Source organism: Emydura macquarii, unplaced genomic scaffold, assembly GCF_026122565.2.
Source record: "Emydura macquarii macquarii isolate MOO-44397 ecotype Brisbane River unplaced genomic scaffold, CSIRO-AGI_Emac_v2 contig_1876, whole genome shotgun sequence".
In the NCBI taxonomy this organism is placed as follows: domain Eukaryota; kingdom Metazoa; phylum Chordata; order Testudines; family Chelidae; genus Emydura; species Emydura macquarii.
In genome coordinates, this window is record NW_027132013.1 from 4,910,672 (window position 1) to 4,934,226 (window position 23,555).

At 44.7% G+C, this 23,555-nt stretch overlaps 1 protein-coding gene across 3 annotated transcripts in view; it reads left to right on the plus strand.

Moving 5' to 3' along the window:
• Positions 1 to 1,096: 1,096 nt before the first annotated feature.
• The window catches only part of NAT10 (N-acetyltransferase 10), a 42,815-nt gene continuing 20,356 nt past the window's right edge, over positions 1,097 to 23,555 (plus strand). For 2 of the 3 annotated variants that reach the window (XM_067557540.1, XM_067557541.1), the window contains exons 1-12: positions 1,097 to 1,696; positions 3,795 to 3,917; positions 5,730 to 5,821; positions 6,749 to 6,920; positions 7,445 to 7,567; positions 8,508 to 8,569; positions 9,503 to 9,617; positions 12,614 to 12,721; positions 14,017 to 14,150; positions 15,624 to 15,717; positions 22,272 to 22,370; positions 22,980 to 23,116. In XM_067557540.1, the coding sequence (XP_067413641.1) occupies positions 3,810 to 3,917; positions 5,730 to 5,821; positions 6,749 to 6,920; positions 7,445 to 7,567; positions 8,508 to 8,569; positions 9,503 to 9,617; positions 12,614 to 12,721; positions 14,017 to 14,150; positions 15,624 to 15,717; positions 22,272 to 22,370; positions 22,980 to 23,116 (1,244 nt within the window). In that variant the 5' untranslated portion in view covers positions 1,097 to 1,696; positions 3,795 to 3,809. Of the gene's footprint in view, positions 1,697 to 3,794; positions 3,918 to 4,633; positions 4,688 to 5,729; positions 5,822 to 6,748; positions 6,921 to 7,444; positions 7,568 to 8,507; positions 8,570 to 9,502; positions 9,618 to 12,613; positions 12,722 to 14,016; positions 14,151 to 15,623; positions 15,718 to 22,271; positions 22,371 to 22,979; positions 23,117 to 23,555 lie in introns of those variants that run through there. The other variant, XM_067557542.1, reaches the window with a different exon arrangement.

Here is a 23,555-nt window from a genome sequence, read left to right on the forward strand (position 1 = left end):
TAATATAATAATGACAACATTCACCTAAAGTGAAAGGCAAGGGATATACTGATGTGGAAAGCATCTTTTTAAACTCACCTTAGGGTAAGGCCTCTGCCATTCTTGCCCTACTGGATCTAACAATTTTGACTAGGGTTGGAGCATTTAGCACTCCTCATAAATAATAAAAATGCTTAGTTGTGTTCTTTATAATCGAAAAACATTCATACATACTATGCACCTAATTGTAAACACCACCACACTGTGTAATGGGTATTTGCAACTGCAGCAGAAAGGCAAAAGCTTGCTTCTATCAGGGAATATACTGTCTCCAAGGAACAGAATTGAGGGGAAAGAAAGGGGGTCCTCCAACAAATAGGGTGAGGGAATGTATCATCTCGGGAGAAGTGTATGTGTCTAACAAGTTCAGCATCAGTCCTGAAGTCTTCAATCTGTAGGAGGCCCTGCCCTCAAGGGAGAGTGGCCAGACCTCTGAAGGGGGTGGGGGTAAGGGAGGATCCCCCAGCCCCCTTCTGCCCTGAGTTCTGCTCCAGGTCTGGCCCCACACCCCCTGCCATGGTGCCTGGTCTCATGCTCCCTTTCCACACAGCCTGGCCCCAGCCTTGGGGTGGACCCCCCCCCCACTGCAGTGCACACCTTCCCCAGTCTCAGCCTGGGGCTTCAGGGCCTGGCTATCGGGTGCTGGGGCCCTTGCCCCCACCCATAGACCCCTGACCATGGCCCAGCCCCAGCTTGTGGGGAGGGGAACGGGGAGTCAGACGGGGTAAGGGGTTCAAAAGTTTGAGGACCACTTGTATCCTTGGTTTGCTTCATAGCTGCGGTAGCACTTTGAGTGTGGAAAGGGCCGATAACTGCTCAGTGTCCCTTCACTGCTCTACGTTTAGGGTAGCGGTATATCTACCCTGCCCTTAGACAGGCAGCTGGCTTGGGCTCAGGGCCTGGTTAATTGTGGGGTAGATGCTGTGAGCTCTGGGACCCTCGAGCCCGGGCTCCGCGTGGCTGTCTACAGTGGAGCCAAACAAGCCCTTAGCCCCAGCTGCAGTCCGTGGGCACGAGCCAGCCCTGGGTTTTTAATTGCAGTGTCCACATTCCTAAGGGCGGGTCTGCTCCGCAAGCTGCCGGAGCCTAGAAACTGGGCGTGGCCCTGAGAGGCCCCCTGCAGCACCGAGCTCCCCGGGGATGGGGGGGGGCGTTGCTACGGCATTACCCAGCCCCGGATTTTGATCCGCCTCCTTCCCCTGCCTCCCTCTGTTCGCCCCTGCGGTGCGTCCCGCGCCTCTCCCCGCGAGCAGCAGCAGCAGGAGCGAGCCCCTCGCGCTCCTAAGTAAGGGCGGACTCCGGGCAGTGGGGGAGGCTTCAACAGAGGTTACCGCGCATGCCCCGCCCGCTGGCTCAGTAGTCGCAGCGCCGCGCGCGTCGGGCCAGCTGCGTCACCTCCCCCTGCCGGTGCCGGCCGGGTCCCGCCTGCCAGCCAGCGCGCGCCTGCCGAGTCCCGGCCGCGTGGCTGGCTGCGCCGCGCGCTGCTTGCTCTTGTGGCCTCGCCCCGCCCTGCCCCGCTGCTGCTGCACGCGGGACGGACATCACGTGTGCGGACGGACGGACGGACAGAGCTGTGTGCGTGTAGAGCAGTCGCCGCCTCTCCTGCGCGCCTCCGGAACCCCCGCCTGGGACCTTTTCCAGCGGCCCCGCAGCCGGGGTAGGTGAGGCGGCAGCGGGAGGGTGGGTGCATGCCCCCGTCTGTCTCCGAGCCCTTGTCGGTCGGTGTGTCACAGAGCGGGGCGCTGAGGAGCAGCAGGGTGAGGAGCAGAGGGGCCCTGCGGAGGTGTGGGGGTGGGTTGGCTCCTGGAGTTTACCCCTCCTTCTATTCGCTGCTGGGCTAGTTTTGGAAATGAAAAGGCAAAAACCTTCCTGCCATGTGGCTCTGATTAGCAGGCGGCCATGACCTACAGTGTGTGGTTTAATTCATCACCGCCCACCCCTTTAGATCCTCCCCATCGCTTTCACAAGCCGTTTGTTTTCCCAACTCCCCAATCCCATGCTGCTTTTCCAGTCTCTTTCTCGTCAGTTTTCCTTAACTTTCCTCTCTTTTCCCTGTCAGCTTTGTTCTTTTTTTTCTCCCCTTTCCCACGCTCGTTTTTCGCTGCCAGTCCCAGTCTCGTGTCAAACGTGGGATAATCCTGACCTGAATTCGTTCCCATACAGCTTCTCCCCTTGCTCGTTTTTATCTGCTTTACACACAGATCAGAAGACCTGTGGAGTTTTGCAGTCACGACAGTGGTTTTGTAGGAGGAGACCTAACCTCTTGTTTTTGTTTGGTTTTCTGAAGAAAATATTCTGTTTGTGGGGAGTCTTTAGTTACCTTGGAATATGAAAGTTACATCAGAGAGCAGCTCAAACTCACAGAAGCTAGATTGGTGATCAAATAGGCCTTTTTTGTCCCTTCTGCTTCTGGAAAGATTGTAAGGATCTGAGGGGTGGGGTGTGTGTGCACATGAACGCATACATGTGCAGACGGATGGACACGGGTCTGGGAACCTTTTTGTAGCCCATCAAAACAATGTATTGCGTATTGGCCAGACACCTTAGTGCTGCTCTTCACAGGAGTTAATTAATCCTTTAGCTCACTAAATAGAAGTCTGGAGTTTTGGAAATGAACATGCAAAAATTTTCAGGCATGTTTAGTTGATAGTCATGTTCTGTGTGTGTGTGTTATGACACATTGTTAAAACAGAGTATTATATCGAGCCATTGCTTGTCACACTGTCCTGAAATAGTGTTGAAAAAGCACTGCTAAACTAATGGTCTGGTGATGGAGCAAGTCGAACATCTCAGAAAATATGAGAGCTGTATACTGTTGGAAGTTTGGGAGTGAAATCTCAGTTTTTTCCAGCAGCATACCACATTGATGTTAGTCCTTCAGCCAATGAAGTATCTAACCCTAAAATGACAGTTTGATTTCGCTTTTCATCCTTCCCTGTACTTCCCAAAGCATTACAGAAGTTACTCTTTTGATAACCTCAAGAACCAGAAAGTAATTCTGTTAATCTGATATAAGAACTGCCATACTGCGTCAGACCAATGGTCCATTTAGCCCAGTATCCTGTCTTCAGACAGTGGCCAATGCCAGATACAAGGATACAAAGACTCCTGCTGACTTTAATGGGCTTTGGATCATCCCCTCTATAACCATATCCTCTTTGAGAACTTGGATAGACCCACTGGAGTAAATCCTTGATCTTTAACTAGTGGTTTGTGAAATAATAGCTGCTAAAATCTTGGGAGAACTGGAATGAGAATGGAGGAGAAAAAAGCAACCTGGTAATCAGAATGAGATGATGTTAAGATTTAATGTTTCACTATCTTTGTAACTTTGCTGGAACAATATAAATACATCCAGTACTGATGGGTTGAGCAATTGGAAGGAAGAAGTTGCTGCCTTGCTGGTTAAAGATAACTGTTCACAAGTGAAACCCAGTGTTGGTCAAAATACTGTCTGTGCTTTTTAATTGTATGAGAAGTCACTCTGAGTTATTGCGTTGTGTTAAATGTTTCTTTAAATGCATTCTAGTGTAAACAGTCACCCTAAGAAGTTGTCTAATTGCTTCTTTAAAAATATCAAATACATGATTGCATTGCGAGGCAATATCAGGCTAAAAAAGCAAAGAATATCTGATGTAAAAATCCCAGCCATCTCAAAACTCTGGGCATCTTATGTTTCTGACACCATTGTACATCCTAAACTGAAATGCGCTGTTGTAGGTCTGAGCCTGGCTAACTTTTGAAAAACTTTTCAGGCATTTTCACTAACCATGCAGCGCAAGAAGGTAGACAATCGCATCCGCGTGCTAATTGAGAATGGAGTGGCTGAGCGACACAGGACACTGTTTGTTCTAGTTGGGGATCATGGCAAGGATCAGGTAACTATCAGCCTAGTATTTTTAGTTGCTCTTTTTGGTTAATGTACAATCTGAATCTAGAGGTATAAATAAGTTGCACCTTTCATAAGGAAGGAAACTAATTTCTAGCAGAGCTGAGAATGCTATTGACAAATAGACATTCTGTAATTTTGAATGACTATATTTACAGAAAACTTGTCTAAAAATGCACAAAATACCATGTGTTGTACCTAATGAGGACATAAATGTTGCTGAGTGTGATATCTATATTAGGACAAATCATGAAATAATAGAAACATAAGGAATATCAATGATGCTTCAAAAGGTGTAGCTGTTAAACATCATCTATTTTTAAAAAACTAAGGAAAGTAGGTAAAATAAAGGCAAATCTGAACTCTACTTAAAGGAAAAGGACCATCTACTCGCTTGCAAGGCTGGTGAGAGTTTCCTTCAGTTAATTTGATATGGTAATTTATCCCAATGTTCGCCTACAAATTCTGTCCCTTTTGTGGCTCAGGCCAGGTGTTACCTATCCAGCAAGGCTCATCACAGTAGAAATCATACTGGAGTAACTTGTAACGGCAACATTGTATTAAAGGATTTCTCCCAGACTGTTCCCTTTGAACTCTGTCAACTGTTGTTCTTAATGAGAGAGTGACTAGCACTGCTCACATTCAGACACCCCCAGCAGCTATATGTGCTGCTCTCTGCAGGGCTGCTATCCTGTGCTGATGCAAGTTTCCAGAGACATGGGGAAAGTTACCTTAGGCTATGGCTACAGTACAACTTAAGTGAGTACAAGTTATGTCGCTCAGGGGTGTGTTAAATGAGCGACTTAAGTTACACTAACCTAAGAGCCGGTGTGGACAGCGCTATGTCAGTGGGAGAGCTGCTACCACCATCAGCGGGGGTTGGGGTAATTTAAGTCGACGGGAAAGCTCTCTGCCATTGGCATAGAGCATCTGCACTAGCACTGCTACAGCTGTGCAGCTGCACCCCTGTAAGCTTTGTAGAGTAGTCGTAGTTTCTGTTTAAAAATCTGCCTGTGCAGTGGACGGTGTATGCTGAAGGCCATTGTAGACTCATTTATACCAGTATAGCTTCTTTTTTGTAGAGAGAGGGGGTAAGTCATACCAGTATAAAGCACCTTTATAGTGATACAACCCCTAGTGTGGATGCAGTTATATCGGTATAACTCCACTGGTAAGAAATGGCACCCCAATTGACAGTTTACACCAGTATAAAACTGTTTGTACACCAGGCCTAAATAAGATGCTACAAACAAGCTATTTGGAAAGAGACAGTTTGTCTAGTAACTAGTTACCCTTCCTTTCCTCGTTTATGCATTGTGTGGCTAGACATTCAGCATACATACAAATCGTGGGGTGTTTGAGGTTCATCTGCTTTGTATGCAGAATGCTTTATTCTGTGTCAGATATGCTTTAAAAATATGGCGAAATGGAACTATATCTGAAGGAATAACTGAAGCAAAGAGTTTGGTAGCCCTCACTTTGCGCAGATCTGCTTTAATGGCTTGATGGATTTGCGCTGTCCATCCAGGCTTTAGAAAGGATTCCCTTTCACAGCAATTCTGATCCAGGTTATAATCTGTAGCATACCTTGGATGGGGTTCATGCTCTGATCTTCTGAGGGGCAATACAAGGTGTTGGATGTGAGTTATACCATCTCTTAACCCCTTCTGTGCTGAACATATGTGCAATAAAAAACTTCTCTCTAAAATCTGATATTTTCCATTTGGGATCTAAAAATGTTTCACTTCATGACTGTCCCCTGTCAGTGCAGCTGTTCATTAGTGTACCTTTCTTTTGGCAGGTGGTTATACTCCATCACATGTTATCTAAAGCAACTGTGAAGGCCAGACCCTCAGTCTTGTGGTGTTACAAGAAGGAGCTGGGCTTTAGCAGGTGAGAGCTTTCTGTCTTTCAATCTTTGGGGGGAAACTAACTGCACTGCAAGTTATGAAGCTGATCTACGGGAGCTTCTTGTCTGGTCAGCTGTATGTAGGTCACATGATTCAATCAAGTGGAGAAACTATGCTAAATTCTGTGGTGACTATGCAAAAGTTTCAGCGTAATAGAATGGTTTGTTTTGACTTGGATAGTGTACAGGGCTTGAAGCCAGGAACTGCTGTGTTCTAATCACAGCACTCACCCTGATTCAGTGGCCTTGTGACCCTCTCTACCTTAGCTTTTCCCCTTACATAACTTCAGTAACATTTAGGCATGGTCTATGCCTAAACTCAATTGACCCAGCTGTGTCGCTCAAGGGTGTGACTTAAGCCCCAGTATAGACACTGTTAGGTTGATGGAAGAACTCTTCGTTGACCTAGCTGCTACCTCTCAGGATGGATTAACTATAAGCATGGAAAAACCCCTTCCGTTGCTGTAGCAAGTGTATATACTATAGTGCTATGGTAGCACAGTTGTGCTGTAGCATCTGTAATGTAGACAAGCCCTTAGAACTGGATGCAGAGAAGGCCCTCGTCAAAATCCTTGACTTCAGGGGGCTGTTAATTCCTGGATCTGAATCTATACCTAAAAATTTGGATTTGGCATCAATAGGGGACCTGTTTTGGGGATTTCTTCAGATTTGTCTATGACAACTGACATTTTTCAAGAACAGTAGATCCTGTTTTATTTCCGATTGTGGGGTGAAACCTCATGGGAACAGTTCATGAGTTCAGATCATGTAACCCAGTTATTACCCCTGGTTTACCCTACAGCCTGAATTCTTGAACCCCCTTTTAAAATCTGAACCAGATTGCAAACTGCCTTGTCAGCCCAGCCCTCTTCCATGACAACTCCTGTATAATCCTATCTTATTTTTTTCAGCCACCGAAAGAAGCGAATGAGACAACTACAAAAGAAGATTAAAAGTGGAACTTTAAACCTAAAGCAAGATGACCCTTTTGAGTTGTTTATAGCAGCCACAAATATTCGCTACTGCTATTACAATGAGACCCATAAAATTCTTGGTAACACCTTTGGCATGTGTGTACTCCAGGTAACAAATTTATCAGTTAGCTTAAAAAAAAATTACACTAGAATGGGAGGGCTCTTTCCACTGGGCCATTTGCTGCCTTTCTAGAAATTTAAATGTCTTGGGAGAAATCTTTGTCTTGCTTGTATTTTATTTCCTTGATGATGGCCCAAGGCATTTTGCATGGCTTTTTGTGAGCAAAATAGATTTGTTGGCAGAATTTTCATTAGAAGCAAGAAAACACATGTTATAGAAGCTTACCTTCAAGAAATATTTGAGAGAGAAGGTGGGTGAGGTATCTTTTACTGGACCAACTTCAGTTGGTGAGAGACAAGCTTGTTTCTTTCACCAGGAGAAGTTGGTCCAGTAAAAGATATTACCTCACTCACTTTCTCTTTATCATATCCTGGGACCGACATGGCTACAACTACACAGCATACTTCCAGAAATATGTTTTATGGCAGTTTGATTCCTGTTAGCCGATGCCAGTTGTCTTGGAAGACTCATGACAGCCTTGAATTTGTTGGTTACTGTGTTTTATTTGCTAGGATTTTGAAGCCTTGACTCCAAACCTGCTGGCTAGAACTGTTGAAACAGTGGAAGGAGGTGGAATTGTGGTGATTCTCCTCCGAACTATGAACTCACTGAAGCAGCTCTATACAATGACCATGGTATGTTTGATTTAATGGGTCTGGTTTATGTTAACAAGCACCTCTGATCCTTTCCCAAAGGATGGTGGCCTACCCATATTGCATTTCTCTTCAGCCTTATATTACATGCTGTGTCATCCTTGAAGTATTTTTCCTCTCTTGTACCATTATTTCTCTGTCTTCATCTGTGTCTAACATTAGGCAGTTCTGCATAACAATGCGACTTGAATTCCTCCTAGACTGAGAAATCGAAGGTGGGGAAACATAATTAACAACTTAATTCTTTAGATATAGAATAAGGGTTTGGTTCTTCTCTCTGATCTCAGTGTCACAAGGTATTAATTATCTCAGTCTGGGCACTATACAGGCAAATGGAATGTACAGTTTTACTTTTGTTGTTCTTGCAATTTTGCTAGAATTTTATTAACTTGGAAAGAGAGATGCTCAATGGGTGAAATTCAGACGTAGTGTTAAGTAGGAGCAACTTCACTACTGATACAATCTCTTAAGTGTAACCTATTTATGCTGCATATACTCATTCTTCAGATAGTTTCACTAATAATAATAATTGAGTCAGAACTTGAATTAGAGAACCAGCTTTTTTTTTCTAGCCTCACTGATGGGGCATTCAGCCCCTGCATGACAGGGCCATAAATTAGACCGCATGACACAAGCATATAAAGTTCAGGGAGGACATAGGGCTGGCATGGAAATTCATGCTGGGAAGGGCAAAAAGGTAATAAGTTTTAAAAAGGAATTTGCAGGATGGGGAGTTGCATGGTATACAGGAAATGGAAAGTTCTCAGTGGGGGATAGGAGAAGCACAGTCAAAAATGGATGAAGACAAAGGGATGTTTGATAGTCCATGTGAATTATATTCCATATAAGCTGTGCTGTAACCAGGACATTCCTTCACGTTTCAGACCTGTGAGACTGAATGATCTTTGTCTTGCTATTTCAGGATGTACACTCACGCTACAGAACAGAGGCACATCAGGACATAGTAGGGAGGTTTAACGAGAGGTAGGTTGTTAGGAGCTTGAAAACTAAGTTAACAAGTCTGCATGTGCAAGAAAGGCATCCACAGCCATGGTGCAGTGTCCCGTTAACTTAGAATAATGTTTGTGCTTTCATATTGAGAAGTCATGTGTTATCACAGAAGTGGCTACACTTCACTGGTGAGTGAGGTGTGTGTATGTATACAACCTTTACATATCTTACAAGGGATATTGTGGAACTAATGTTTGTAAAGTGCTTTGAGAGTCTTTGATGAAAGGCTCTGCAAAAGCACAAATAACAGAATGACTTTCTCCCAGTGTTGCAGCTCTTGATGAGTCAGAAAGCACTTCCATAGCTTAAAAATAGGAAAATGTTGATGTTTATTTAGCTTCTCTTTATGGCATTAGATCAGTCTCTTGTAATGCAGATTTTGCTTTGCTTTTACTGTACTGAATAAAGAGTCTTCATTGCATTACCAGCACTGTCTTTTCCCCAGGAAGAATGTAGCATGATCTTTAACTGGTGGATCTGTGATCTCATGGATAAAACAGAACCAACAACCAGTATGAGCTGCCTAGAATTTTACAGAGATGGGTGCCATGTAACTAATACCTTGGGATCAAGAGTTGCCTATTTATGCAGATATTTTCCAATTAATTGTCATGTCATTCTGAGGCTCTCTTGAAAGATCACCCTTAAGTTCGTGGAATGGAGAATACTTTTAGGAGCGATAATAGCATATGAATGTCTTTTCTCTACATTATAGAACATTCAGATATAGTGATGTTGATGCACTAGGAATGTTAAGTAAAAGTGGGCTGTGTGACTTGATTCAGCCCAGCTATAAAACTGGGTAAAAGCATCATCTGGAGTGAAAGGAGCCCAGGTAAATAAGCTACCCAAGAGCTATCTTGGTCACCAGTGCTGTATTTGAGTTGGCTTTGTCTGATCATGCAGGTTCATTCTGTCACTGGCCTCTTGTAAGAACTGCATAGTGATTGATGATCAACTTAACATCCTGCCAATCTCTAGTCACATTGCAAACATAACACCTGTTCCTCCACAGTCTCAGGTAAGTGCATGTTACACATTTGATTCAAATAGTATTTTCCAAGGCAAAGATGCAAACAGTGTTTTAAAGTTTGGTATAGATGAGGTTCTTTTTCCCCACTAAATACCAAGTATTATTCTAACCTCAGACTGAAGGAGGGCAGAGCCAATTCTAAATTCTGGACTTGAAGATTCAACTGCTTCGTATCTGGCAAAGAGTATCCATCTGGGTGCTGTAAGGAGTGGTATTAGTGATTCAGCAGGGGTACTCTCTTGAATCATTGCTGGAAAAATCCTCTGGCAACTTGACAGGAAACATTGTGCTGCCGGCAGTGCCAGCTGTCAGAGGAGACATTGATCGCTTATGTTGGCTAAATATCTTGTGACATGTTTTGTAAAAGTATGGGTTTTAGCTAACTGTCCTGAGACTATTGCTGTCTGTGTAATTTTGGTCACCAAAATTCTCTTTAGTGTGTAGGATGCTTTTCCTCACTTCTTGACCTAAACTGTTGAATAATATTGCTGTTATGCACTTACTGCATTTCACTGTTGAAAGAGACATCTGTATATAATCTGCAAAGCTTTAGAATCCCAGGGATCAGAAGGTGCTCTGAACTTGTATGTCACTATTTACAACCAAAATGAGAGTCCTGAGAAATTCTGATGCACAGCATTATGGTATCAGTGGATTGTACTGTACACCCCAGAGTGCAAAAACTGGTGCTACTGTTCTTCACCATTGAACTTTGGTAGTGGTGGTGTTACAGTATCAGTGACAGCGTCGCTGCCCTGCAGCCTGTAGATATGAGTATCCAGCATGACTGGCATTACTGCCATGTCATGCTTTTGTCTCCAGACTCCTTCCTTTTTTTCTTTAATGACAGGCCTCTGGACTAGGCAGTAATTCGGCTGCCTGAATGCCTGTCAGTCTCCATTAAGTTGGGTTTGCTCTGATTTACACCAAAACTTATGCTGCTTCAAAGAGCAGTCTTGCTTTAGCACACCTAAAGTTCCATTGTGAGTTAGGTGGGAGATGATTGAAGGGAGCCAGCGGACTTTCTGGTACAGCTGAGTTCTTTCTTTTGAGATTTCCAAAGGCAATTAGGAAATTTAGACAACTTCTACTTAAAATTAGTGGGAGTTGCATGTCTAAATCCACTAGTCAGCTTTGAAACTCTCAACGTTAAATTTGAAACTGAGCTTGTTGCCTCTGGAGGTTGGGAAGAGCTGTCTTTGCTAATTCAAGTGACTCTTTGCAATCACTGGATGTTTTTCATAAATGTGTCTTGCTGTTACAAGCTATTTTCCTCTAATGCACTGGCATTGATGTAATCCACCCCGTGTCAGGGGAACGTTCCATCATAGGCTGAATAGAGTGGGGGAACAAAGGAAGGAACACGGTATTAAAAACTAGCTAAAGAAAGCTAAGGTGGCTATTTAGTTGAAAACATAGCTCATTTTCTCTGATTCTCAATTATTGACAGTAGGGATGCCTCTCAGAAAAGTGGGTGATTTTTATATAATTTGTGTTGCAGCATCTAATCATGACAGGCTGAGCAGAAGTGGTCTGCAATTTTATCACCGAATTTCTTTGCTTATTTCAGTTTAACATAATGGCTTGTCTTTGTTTTTAGAAATCAGGTCCCTGAATCAGTAGCAAGATCTACTGCTTTGTGCAGCTGTTCACCTCATTAGCTCAGCTTTTCTCCCTCAGTTAAGGAAATGTACTACACCTCTATGTGCCCTTCTCTAAACAGGTGCTGCTAAGAGAGTTCTGTAGTTAGACAGCCAGCCATGAAAAATTAAGATTTAATATTGACTTGCCTTTAGTGCAGAAATTTCATTGTCTTATCCCAGTGGTGGATGTTACAGGTGACTGAAATAGATCTGCTGCGTTGGAGGCTCTCTTCTAGAAAATGGGGCCTCCTAGAAAATGGGGAACAATAAACACCATCAAAATAGGGCAGTCCCTCACTTGAGGGACTCTACTTAGAGGTTTAGTCAGTTTTTGAACATTAGTAGACTTATTTACTATTCTTACTACTATTCTTCTATTATTATTACTTATTTCATATTTGAGTAAGAAACAGTAGGTCAATATTCAGGGCCAAATCTGTATACCCACCCAGACTTGCATGCACAAGTTAAGGTATTTGTGAACCCCAGCCAGCTGTGACCATATTCTTTGCACAAGCACTTTTGAAGATTAGTTTGTAAACCTGTCCCTTAATTTAGTTACAGAATTGTTTTCAAACTATCCCAAACCATCCCAAAATAACAGTAAATGCCTGTTTTAGTGGTTAGTGCCAGGGGTTATAAATCAGGACTCCTAGGTTCTATTCCTGGCTCTGCTGCTGATTGGCTGTCTGGCAAGTTATTTCACCTCTGTGTCTTAGTTTCTCCCTCTAATGTGTAATGCTTCTCACCTAGTGGGGTGTTGTGTGGTTTCAATAGTATTTGTGAAGTGTTTGGCAATACTTGCCTTAACACTTTGCTGGGAATGCCCTTTTATGTCTAGGACAGACAAACAAGTATATAGTTTTGCATGACTTGCAATAATGCCTAGGGGCTGGGATTGTCAAGAGTTGTGTCAACTTGACTCTTGCTTTTTTGGGTTTATCTTACTCCCAGTGTTTCTTTGGTATAATCCAAATGATTTCATTTTTCTTTCAATAGACCAAAGATGATTTACAACAAAATCTTTAGAAGGATATCTAGCTATAAACTCTTGTTCCAGTTCTCTGTAATCTAGATTTGAGGCTGGGTTCATTATTCTTTTATTCCAAATTTTAGAGAGGACTGAATTCACACCTGACCTATCCTTCGTTCTGAAGGATGCATTATATGTTGTACCCAAGTGTATGCCTATCCTACAAAGTCTGATCTGAGTGTAGCTTATTAAATTTGCAATAGAACATCTCTTCCGGCAACATAAAAATATCACAGTTGGGGAGGTGGCAGCTGTGCTAAAGGGTCCCTTGTTAATCCTGCTTTGATAAATTCTCCTCTTGCTTCTAGGAGGACAGTCTCAGACCTCAGGATCTGGAGCTGAAGGAATTGAAGGAGAGCTTGCAGGATACGCAGCCTGTAGGAGTGCTGGTGGATAGCTGTAAAACTCTGGATCAGGTTGGCATGGTGTTAAATTGGGAGTGCTGAATGAAAACTTCACGAACCAATGCTGCTTCCTACAGGAGAGACACTCCATTTTGGCTTGCTTGGAAGAGTTAACATGATAGGGCAGCCCAAAGGCATCTGTGAGAGGCCTCATCAAGCAGCTTGCCTTTCCCTAATGAAATAAAGGGTTAGAATAGAAAGAGGCTGAGGAGTTGTGCTAGTAAGTTCATACTGTGGACTTACCTAGGGGGAATGGCTTAGGGCTCTCAAAGCATCAGATTTGCAATAACTAGGCAACTGAGCCACAAGTTCCAGTCGTGGCATGAGCTCACTTAGCCTGTTTTTACCCACCTCTTAAGGTAGGTGAGCTATCATGTAACTTATTTCATGTGTCTTGCATTTAACAACTTAAACTCCAAGTCCAGTCCATGGATGATAAAGGTTCCAAGGCTCTTTCAATTAGCAGAAGCTTGTCCTGGTTCCCTTGTTCAAAAGGTTCCCATCCCTTCTGTGATGCAGAGTGCTGGCTGTGTATAGCTCTCCTTGGGAGAAGTAACTTTGCATGCATGTGATTTGTGAAGGGCTGTGGGATCCTTCTGAGTGAAAGATGCAATCTAAATGTGAAATACTTATTACTCTTGCTGCTACTTTTTACATGCATCTTCCCCCTTCCACAGACTAGAGGTGTATGTGTCTCTAGCATTAAAACAGGTGCTGCTTTGTCCCTTGCTTCCTCATGATGGCCAGTTCGTAGTTTTTTGTCAGGGAGTACACCTAGTGGTTAGAGCTGAGACTGTGATATAAGATTCTTCCCATTGACCTGCTGTGTGGCCTTGGGCAAGTCTCTAAACCTCTCTGTTCCTGCCATCCTCCCATCTGCACAATGGGTCAGATACTTTCCTACCTTATGGAGGGGTTCTGGGACTTTCAAGGGGAGTTAAGCACCTTATTGTCATTTATGCTTATGAAAATCTCCCATTTTAAAGTGATTTGAAGTTCTCAACCAAAATGTGCTCTTGAAATACACAGTATAATAACTATTATTCTGTGTCTTGTCCTGATCCATTTTGAGAGGTCAGGGCACAAGTATGCTCAGAGATTGTGGTATTAAGTATCAAGCAGTAGAAAAAAGTTATTTGGCTGGTTTTAATGTCTGTCTCACTCATCCTTTCCCATCCTGTCCCCCACCCCCTCAATACCTGGAAAACGGATGTGTCAGCTTCCATTAGTGATACAATTCAGTAAATATGCACATGGCTTTATTGCTCCATTAGACACCACTTCTGTGTTTATTTCCTATTCACAAGGCAAAAGCACTTTTGAAATTTATTGAAGCCATTTCTGAGAAAACTCTGAGGAGCACCGTGGCGTTAACAGCTGCCAGGGGACGTGGTAAATCTGCTGCCTTAGGATTGGCTATAGCTGGAGCCGTAGCTTTTGGGTAAGTTTAACCTCAGCCACCCAGGCTTTTATTTGCATTTGTAAATAATAAATAGGCTGAGAAGGATTTGAGGTGCATCTGTGCGTCAATAATATACATATATTACACACATCCTTTCTAGCATTTTGATGGATATTAGCATTGATTAGCATTGATCTTTCGATTTTTATACTAACCTGAAATTTTAAATCTTTAAAAATCAGAATAATCAGATTTATGTTTTTTTTACAGTAGGCAACTAAAAATCAGTTATCAATTGTGTAGTAAAACCAATGCGCAGTAGAAGTTGAAGATATAAGTGTGGTGAACTCTGACAGCGTAGCATGGGGCCATTTGTGGGCTCAAAGTTAAGCATATTTGTAAAGATTCATATGATCAGCTCAATTAGATAAACAACATAATGCATAGGTACACTGGAGCAGGGGTCTGGAAAATGGAAGAATTTACAGTTTTAAGTTTTGAATGTGTTTTTGTTTTGCATGGTGGCAGAATGTGGATTGGGTTATGAATTCATAACAGATGCAGAAATGATCATATTTCATAATTATTATTTGATTTTTTTTAAAGTATCAGTTATCAAGTAGAGATGAATTTTTCTAGATTCAGTAACCTAGGAACATAATTCTCAAGTGACCTGTCTATAAATTTCAATTTAAATATTGAGATTTCTTTTATCTGCTTTTGTATGGAGAGAGAATTATACTATTGTTGTATCTAACTAAAATCACATCTATTCATGTAATGAGGTCCATCTCTTTTGTATGTGAGCAGATGTTTTATTAAATATCTGAGAATGATATTGATTTGCTTTTTTTACAAACAAATGCACTTAATATATGTCCAAAATAGTCATTTCTAAGTAGCCACCCCCATCCTGGTATAGGGATGGGGATATTACAATAAATTAAACAATAATTTGCTTTAGTCATTAATTTGGGTTCGGTCAACTTTAGCATGGAAGGGTAGATAGTGTAATTCTTGTGACCAGTAAAAGGAACTTCTGGTTAGATGATTATTTGTTATTAATTACTGATAGAATGCTGTTTGATACAAAATGAAGATGGCCATTAGACCATACAGCTTACAGTGCAAAAGCTGAGGTGGGGCATACAGGTTGGCACTGGGGAGCCCACTGGGAAAATAAAATTTTGAGGATTCCTACTTGTGGGCGTTTCAGGAGAAGTAAATGCTGAATGCAGGAGTAGTGAAGTGTGTGCTGCTGAATATTTTGGCGTAGTGTTGCACAGTGAAGAAGTACCCTATAGGTGTGGTAGGCAGAATGTTTCACTTTAATTGTTGCTTTCTATTTCCATTATAAATCTGCCTTCCATGCATTCTGGATGGTTTAAGATGCTTTATATATGTAAAATCTCATATTTTTGTAATGTCTTATGAGCTCTGTATAATATAAATTGAATCTTTCACACTTCTTTGGATAAAAGGATTTAAAATCCCGTTTTGTTTCTTCTACAGTTATTCCAACATCTTTGTGACATCTCCCAGTCCGGATAACCTTCACACACTGTTTGAGTTTGTATTTAAAGGCTTTGATGCACTGCAGTACCAGGTAAGGAGAGCAGGCTTTTACAATGGTTTCATAGAATCATGTTTAGGTAGGGATTTAAAACTGCATTTCTCATTTTGGTTTTTACGTAGCTATTTTTAAAATGATATCTTTTTAGCTATAGACTGTTTGCTTCTAAAAGCCTTTTATAATGAGCTACAGAAGTATGTATGAACTGATATGTCGCATTCAGTATTTGTAAATCAGAAACATTGTGAAACTAGATTTCTTGTCATAAGGAAATGGACTTTGCTTTTAATACAAGATTTTCAGTTAGGGCCCTCAATTTAAAGTTAATGCTTGGAATACAAATGAAATAGATTAATTAGTTGAAGGCTTCTTTGCTAAGAAAAGGAATTTATTCTTGGATCTGCTACTCTGTAAACTTTGCAAGTGTTGGAGAAACCAGCTCTCTGATGGATCTCATTGAAGGGACGAAAGGGAACAAAATACTATTTAATACTAATAATTTTCACTTAGGTATACAGTACAGTTTATCCAGGTTGAGGCTTTCTTTATAGAATTTCTGTGCAAATAAACTGACCCTCATGACTGCAAGTAAGAATCTGAACTGAAGATTTGATATTAAAGTAGCAGGATGTGGGCAGAAAAACACTTTATTCTCTGAGTGTTTGCTCATGTCAATTCCAAGCAGATGTGTGCATGCCGCATGCACAATCATCGGAAGATTTTCCCCCAACGGTACTCATCAGGTCGGTGCAGGCGCGCCCTAGAGTGGCACCTCCGGGGCGCTGTGTATAGGGCCCTGTTGACCTGCTGCCTCTCCAGTTCCTTCTTACCACCCGTGACAGCCGTTGGAGCTCCAGTCGTCTTGCTTCGGCAAGCATTCTCCCCGTGACATTTTATGTGGTTCCTGTAAAGAGTTTGAATTAATTAGTGGTTCTCTAGCTTAAACAGTTTTATAGATAAGTGTTAGTTAAGGGGGTTCCCCCCCTTTTTGGGGACTCCCCTCCTCGGGGTACTGGGACATGTCTCGGGCTCAAGGCTTCAAAGCCCTGCCACAAGCCTATACCGAAAGGTGATCCACATGATTCCTGCTTAGTGTTTAGGAGAGTTGCACCAGACAGATCGCTGCAGGATCTGCAAGAGTTTCCGCCTGAGGAGCAGAAAGGAGGGGAGTGTCCATCTCAAGCAGATACTCATGGAGGCAGCTCTCCAACCACAACCGCTGGACCTGGACCCCAGAGCATCAGTGTGCAGTGCTCCAATCCATCAGAGACCCAGCGGCACCAGAGAAGAGCTCGGCGCCAGTGGAATCCCAGCACTGACACTCGCCGGCATTGAAACCAGTATGACACCGTTTTCATTTGCTGGTGCCTCGCAAAAAGCAGAGGTCCAAGAGAGGACACTTGCCTATGGTCCAATCTATGCGAAAGGACGCTGATTCATCGCACCTCCAGATGCACCTGGTACTGGGGTCTCTGGGGCCGTCCATGTCAGCTCTGCAGAGGGCAACTGTGAGTCCGCCGTGCATGGAATCCCCAGCAAAAGAGAGCAAGGTGGAAGAGTTGGACCTCCCCTCCACACTGGACACATTCGAGGCAGCAAGGGACCTGATTGCCAAGGTCGGCACGTGCAGGGAGGCAGAGCCATTGGTAGCAGCCAATGTGGGGCATGGTACCGAGGAGGACCTTGGCACCGAGGCAGGTCCCAATGCTGGTAAAGAGATTCCAGACAGGGAGGACCCTAATGGCCAGGACATCCCATAGGCCGACATTATGCCCAGAGCCTCGTTGTCCTCCTCCCCGGATGAAGCAATAGCCGGAACATCAGCAACCCACATCCCCATGGACAATAGAGCTCACCAAGAGCTTCTGAGAAGGATAGCCCAGAACTTAGGTCTGGGAGTCAGAGGACTGAATGGTAGATATTCTGACACTGGAGGGGGTCTCAAGGGTGTGTCGGCTTATAATGAAAACAAGTCAGACCACAACAAAGACTCTGTGGCAAACCCCAGCATCTCTTCCCCCCACAGCCAAGCAGATAGAGCAAATATTTTGCTCCATCAAAGGGTTATGAGTATCTTTTTACTCATCCACAACCTGGTTTGCTGGTGGTCTCCGCAGCGAATGAGAAGGAGAGGCAGGGCCCAGTGCCCAAGTCAGAGGAGCCCAAAAAACGGGACCTATTCAGGAGGAAGGTGTATTCCACCAGCGGTCTTCAGCTGCGTATCGCAAACCAGCAGGTGATTTTCAGCAAGTACAACTTCAATTCATGGGAAATGATGATGAAGTTTAAAGATCTTCTTCCAGCCGACTCCAGAAGTTAGGGGCCAAGGTGGAGGAGGGTAAAGCGGTAGCCAGGATATCATTACAGGCTGCATTAGATGCAGCAGACTCTGCAACAAGGACTATTGCTTCATGACTGGCTATGAGAAGAAGCTCCTGGCTGCAGGTGTCAGGCCTCCCACCAGAGGTTCAGTCTACCATCCAAGACCTGCCCTTTGAAGGAGCGGGGCTGTTTTCGGAGCAAACAGATTCCAAGCTCCACAGCCTCAAGGACTCTAGGGCAACTGTGAAATCCCTGAGGCTCCATACGCTTTCCACTAAGTGTGGAAGCATTTTAAGCCCGAGTCTGGCCAGAGGTTCTACCCATCTCAGCCAAGGCAAGACTTTTCCAGAAAGAGGGGTAGAAGTAACAGATGTAGAACGCCCAACCGTCCAATCCTGGCAGAGGCTCAGGCAAACAGCCGGCAGGGCCAAAGCAAAAGTTTTGAGGTTGCACCTGAGAGCGGCACTCCAGGACAGTTACCGGATCCTGGCTCCCCTTTCCAAAACCGTTTATCCCATTTCTACCATGCTTGGGCTCAAATAACATCGAACAGATGGGTTTTGCACATGGTAGAAGTGGGATACTCCCTCCAGTTTTCTTCTGCCCCACCCTGACACCCCTTCCCCGTCCCTCTTCAGGGACCCCCCTCGTGAGCAACTTCTTATACAAGAGGTGCAGTAACTGCTTTGGGCTGAAGCAGTAGAGGAGGTCCCTCAGAAACTAAGGGGAACGAGCATTTTGTTTAAATTTCCTGATCCTGAAGGCAAAAGGGGAACCCATCCTCGATCTGTGGAATCTCAACAGATTCATAAAGAAACTAAAATTCCGCATGTCTCCCTAGCCTTAATTATTCCTTCTGGATCTGGGGGACTGGTATGATGTCGCCCTCGACCTAAAAGATGCCTATTTTCATATTTCAATAATACCTTCCCCCAGGAGATTTCTCAGGTTTGTGGTACGACACATTCATCAATTTACAGTCCTCCCTTTCAGCCTTTCGGCGGTGCCAAGAGTTTCCACCAAATGTATGGCCATCGTTGCTGCCTTCCTAAGGAGACACTGTGTTCAAGAGTATCCGTATCTGGATGATGGCTGGTCAGGGGCCACTCCAGAGCACAGGTAGATGCTCATGTTGCTCTAATACAGTTGACCTTCCTCACCCCGGTTCTTCAGTTGAATATAAACAAATCAACGTTAGTGCCCATGCAGAGAATACAGTTCACAGGAGCAGTCCTGGACTCAGTCCAGGCCAGAGTGCTGTTGCCAGACACTTGCTTTCAGACTATATGCTCCACAATAAAAAACTTCAGGCGTTTTCCCACCACAACACTTGCCTAACGCTTCTAGGCCACATGGCCTCTTGCACAGATGTGGTCCAACATGCAAGGCTGCGACTTAGACCTCTTCAGTTGTGGCTGGCATCGGCTTATCGGCCCAGCAGGAACACTCTGGAAAAGGTGGTTTCTATTCCATTGTAAGTCTTAGAATCTCTACAGGGGTGGCTCGACCCTTGTCAAGTGTGCAAAGCAGTTCCATTTGCCAGACCACAGCCGGCTGTGGTATTAGTTACGGATGCTTCAGCTTTGGGGTGGGGAGCGCACCTTGGAGAGCTGAGGACTCAAGGTCTTTGGTCCCCAGAGGAGCTGTTGCTTCACATAAATGTCAGGGAACTGTGAGCAGTCTGGTTAGCCTGCCAGGCATTCCAATCTCACCTGGAAGGACGAGCGGTGTCAGTAATGACAGATAACACCATGATGACATTTTATATGAACAGACAGGGGAAGCACACTCCTCTCCCCTGTGCCAGGAAGCCCACAAGCTGTGGGACTTCTGCATCACTCGCTCCATACACCTGGAAGCGTCTTACCTGCCCAGCTCCCAAAACGAGCTGGCAGACCATCTCAGCCGCTCCGTCAACACCCACGAATGGTCCCTCCGCTCAGATATCGCGAGAGACATTTTCCAAAGGTGGGGGTTTCCCCAAGTAGACCTCTTGGCAACACAATCTAACAGGAAGTATCACCAGTTTTGCTCCTACCTGAAACAGTCTGGGATCTCTGGCAGATGCGTTCCTCCTTTCCTGGGCTCACCATCTGTTCTATGCTTTCCTGCCGTTTCATCTCATTCACAAGGTCCTCCTGAAAATCAGGAGACACAGGCCCTTGGTCATACTCAGAGTTCCAGTCTGGCCCAGACAACACTAGTATACAAATGTTGCTTCAGCTTTCCATAGACACCCCGATTGCCCTGCCGTTGGTTCCAGACCTGATCACGCAGAACCATGGTCATCTGCATCACTCCAACATAGGGTCAGTGCATCTCACGGCATGGAAGCTGCATGGTTGAACCCTAGGGAGGAGGTGTGCTCGGAGCAAGTGCAGGAGGTCCTCCTTGGTAGTAGGAAGCCTTCCACAGCTTCCTTAGCCTACGCGGCATACTTCTGCCAAATGGAAAAGGTTCTCGGTGTGGTCGACACGGGCACTTCCCCAATGCAGGCTTCACTGCCTCTTTGAAGCCGCTAGGACTAGCAGCGTCATTCATAAAGGTGCACTTGGCAGTGATCTCCACTTTCCACCCAGGGGAAAAGAGGTCATTCAGTATTTGCCAACTCTATGGTATCCCACTTCCTCAAGGGCTTAGAAAGGCTTTACCTCCTGGTATGTCGCCCAGTCCCAGCATGGGATCTTAATCTGGTACTCAATAGACTAATGGGACTGCCTTTTAAGCCCTTAGCAACATGCTCGCTCTTATACCTCTTGTGGAAGGTAGCCTTCCTCATTGCCGTTACCTCATCAAGGAGAATATCTGAACTCAGACCCTCCATATACAGTGTTCCACAGGGTTAAGGTGCAGTTGCATTCCCACCCGGCTTTCCTCCCCAAGATGGTTTCCCATTTTCACACAAATCAGGAAATCTTCTTACCAGTGTTCTTTCCAAAGCCACACGCCACCAGCAAGGAGGGCAGTCTCCATTCCCTGGATGTCAGACGGGCGTTGGCGTTCTATATAGAACAAACTAGACCTTTTTGTAAATTGAATCAGCTCTTCATCCCCATAGTGGACAGGGTGAAGGGTCTTCAGGTGTAATGTCAGGATTTTGTCATGGATTACCTCCTGTATCAGGACCTGCTATGACTTGGCCAAGATGCCAACCCGGCTCTGACAGCGCATTCTACAAGGGCGCAGGCTTCCTCAGCGGCATTTTTGGCACAGATCCCCACACAGGAGATTTGCAGGGCTGCAACATGGTCTTCCATCCACACGTTCACATCGCATTATGCCATTACTCAACATGCCAGAGATGACGCGGCAGAGCAGTGCTCCAGTCAGCAATTTCGTGAACGCCGACCCCTCTTCCCATGGTCAGCTTGGAAGTCACCTGCTTGGAATCGAAATGAGCAAGCACTCAAAGATGGAAAAATGGTTCTCTACTAGGGATGTAAAAGGTTAACCGTTTAAATGGTAATCAGCTGTTTAAAGGGTTTAAACAGCTGGTTATGGTTTAAACGGGAGGCGGAGGGGAGTGGCAGCTGGGCTGGCTCCCCACCAACCAAAGCAGCTGGCAGCTCTCGCTGGCAGGGAAGCGCAGAGCAGAGCGTGGGGGGTAGCCGCAGCAGGGCTTGTCTCCTGGTGAGCTCTGTGGAGCTGAGTCCCGCCGAGAGGGGAGCCATGCCCCGCGGAGCCCAGCAAGCCACAGCTGGGCTTGGCTCCTGGGGGAGGGAGCGAGGAGTCCAGCGGGAGAAGGGGGTGGCAAGCCATAGCTGGGCTTGGCTCAGCTCCTCGTGAGTGAGAGCTGCTCAGCACGCTTGCCCCCCCAGCGTTTAAGTGTGTAAATGTTCTATTGTTAAAATGTTTAAATGGATTTTAAATTAAACTAATTTTTACATCTCTATTACCTACCTTTCGTAACTGTTGTTCTTCAAGATGTGTTGCTCGTGTCCATTCCAAGACCCACCCACCTTCCCCTCTTGTTGGAACCGATTGGCAAGAAGGAACTGGAGAGGTGGCGGGTCGGCAGGGCCCTATATACAGCGCCATGGAAGTGCCACTCCAGGGGGCGCCTGCACCGTCCCAACGGGTACCGCTAAGGGAAAACCTTCCGATGACTGTGCATGCGGCGCGCACACACCTGCTTGGAATGGACATGAGCAACACATCTCGAAGAACAACAGTTACGGAAGGTGGGTAACTGTTTGTTTTTTTTCTCACAATCTGCTGTTCTGCTAAGTCTTTGCCTGTTCATTTTGTTTAATCTCTTCCTTCAGGAACATCTGGACTATGAGATTATTCAGTCTCTGAACCCTGAGTTTAATAAAGCGGTCGTCAGAGTGAATGTGTTCAAGGAGCACAGACAGACTATCCAGGTAGTTTAACCCCCTTTTTTCCCCCCCTAGCCTCCCTATTTCCCTTCATGGCCCCTGGAAGTATAGCATATCACTGACATTTTTCATCTCAAGTGTGATCATCTTATATAATGTGTAACTGTTACACATCATTGTGTATCAAGCAGGTTTTAGCTTAGGGGAGGCAAATCGCTTCCTGGTCAATGGGTTCCCCAAGGGAGCTATTTATCTAGCACTGCGGAGATCTTATAAGTCAAGGATTGGCACATCTGTGTCTTATGATATGGTATAATAGTGTTCAGAAAAGTGTGGTGGAGGAGCACAAATTTATAACAGTGAGGAAAAATAAACGAGATCTAATCTGATACAAATAAAGTGCTTTTGTGGCTCCATAGAAGTCACGTCAAGGCATGCATCCTGCTATTCCTCCTCCCTGGAATGCCACTACAGTTCACCCAACTAGTTTATCCCAGTGTCTGCACTCAATTTCTCTCTAACCAGACACTGGGACCTTGGAGGGGAACTGCTTTTATAGGGCTGCAGCTTTGTCTCCTTTGAAATCTCCCCAACTCCGAGACCGCTGCTATGGATAGTGATTACCTTAGTTAAATGGTCCTTTGCTCCTTGCAGTACATACATCCCACCGATGCTGTGAAACTGGGCCAGGCTGAACTTGTGGTGATTGATGAAGCTGCTGCCATTCCCCTTCCTCTGGTAAAAAGCCTGCTGGGGCCTTACCTCGTCTTCATGGCTTCTACGATCAATGGGTAAGAGATTCACACAGGACTGCTCATTTGGGAAACAAACTGCCAAGGCAACAGTGTCTTTTCATAGCACCCTGCAGATTTACTGCTCTCATTCAGGTCAGGCCATACACTTTCTGCTAGTCCTGACCCTCCTGCATAACTGCTCCTTCTAATGCCTGAGAGCTGCCTTTGAATTGACTGTTGTCTTCACTCTCTTCCATAGGTCACTTTCATATTCAGTCCAGTTTCATATTACTTGCCTGTCCCTGGCACAAAGACACACATTGCTTTGTGCCTGTACAAGGAGCAAATGTTTAAGCACGATGCTGAAGTCTGTTACAAGGAGTAGATGTGTAGGGTTTGTGAAGAGCAGCCACCTTCAAATGGGATTAAGAAAATTCTAGCATCCTGGCTATATAGTCCAGTATAGGTTATTGCACCCTGCCTGTTTAAATTCCCC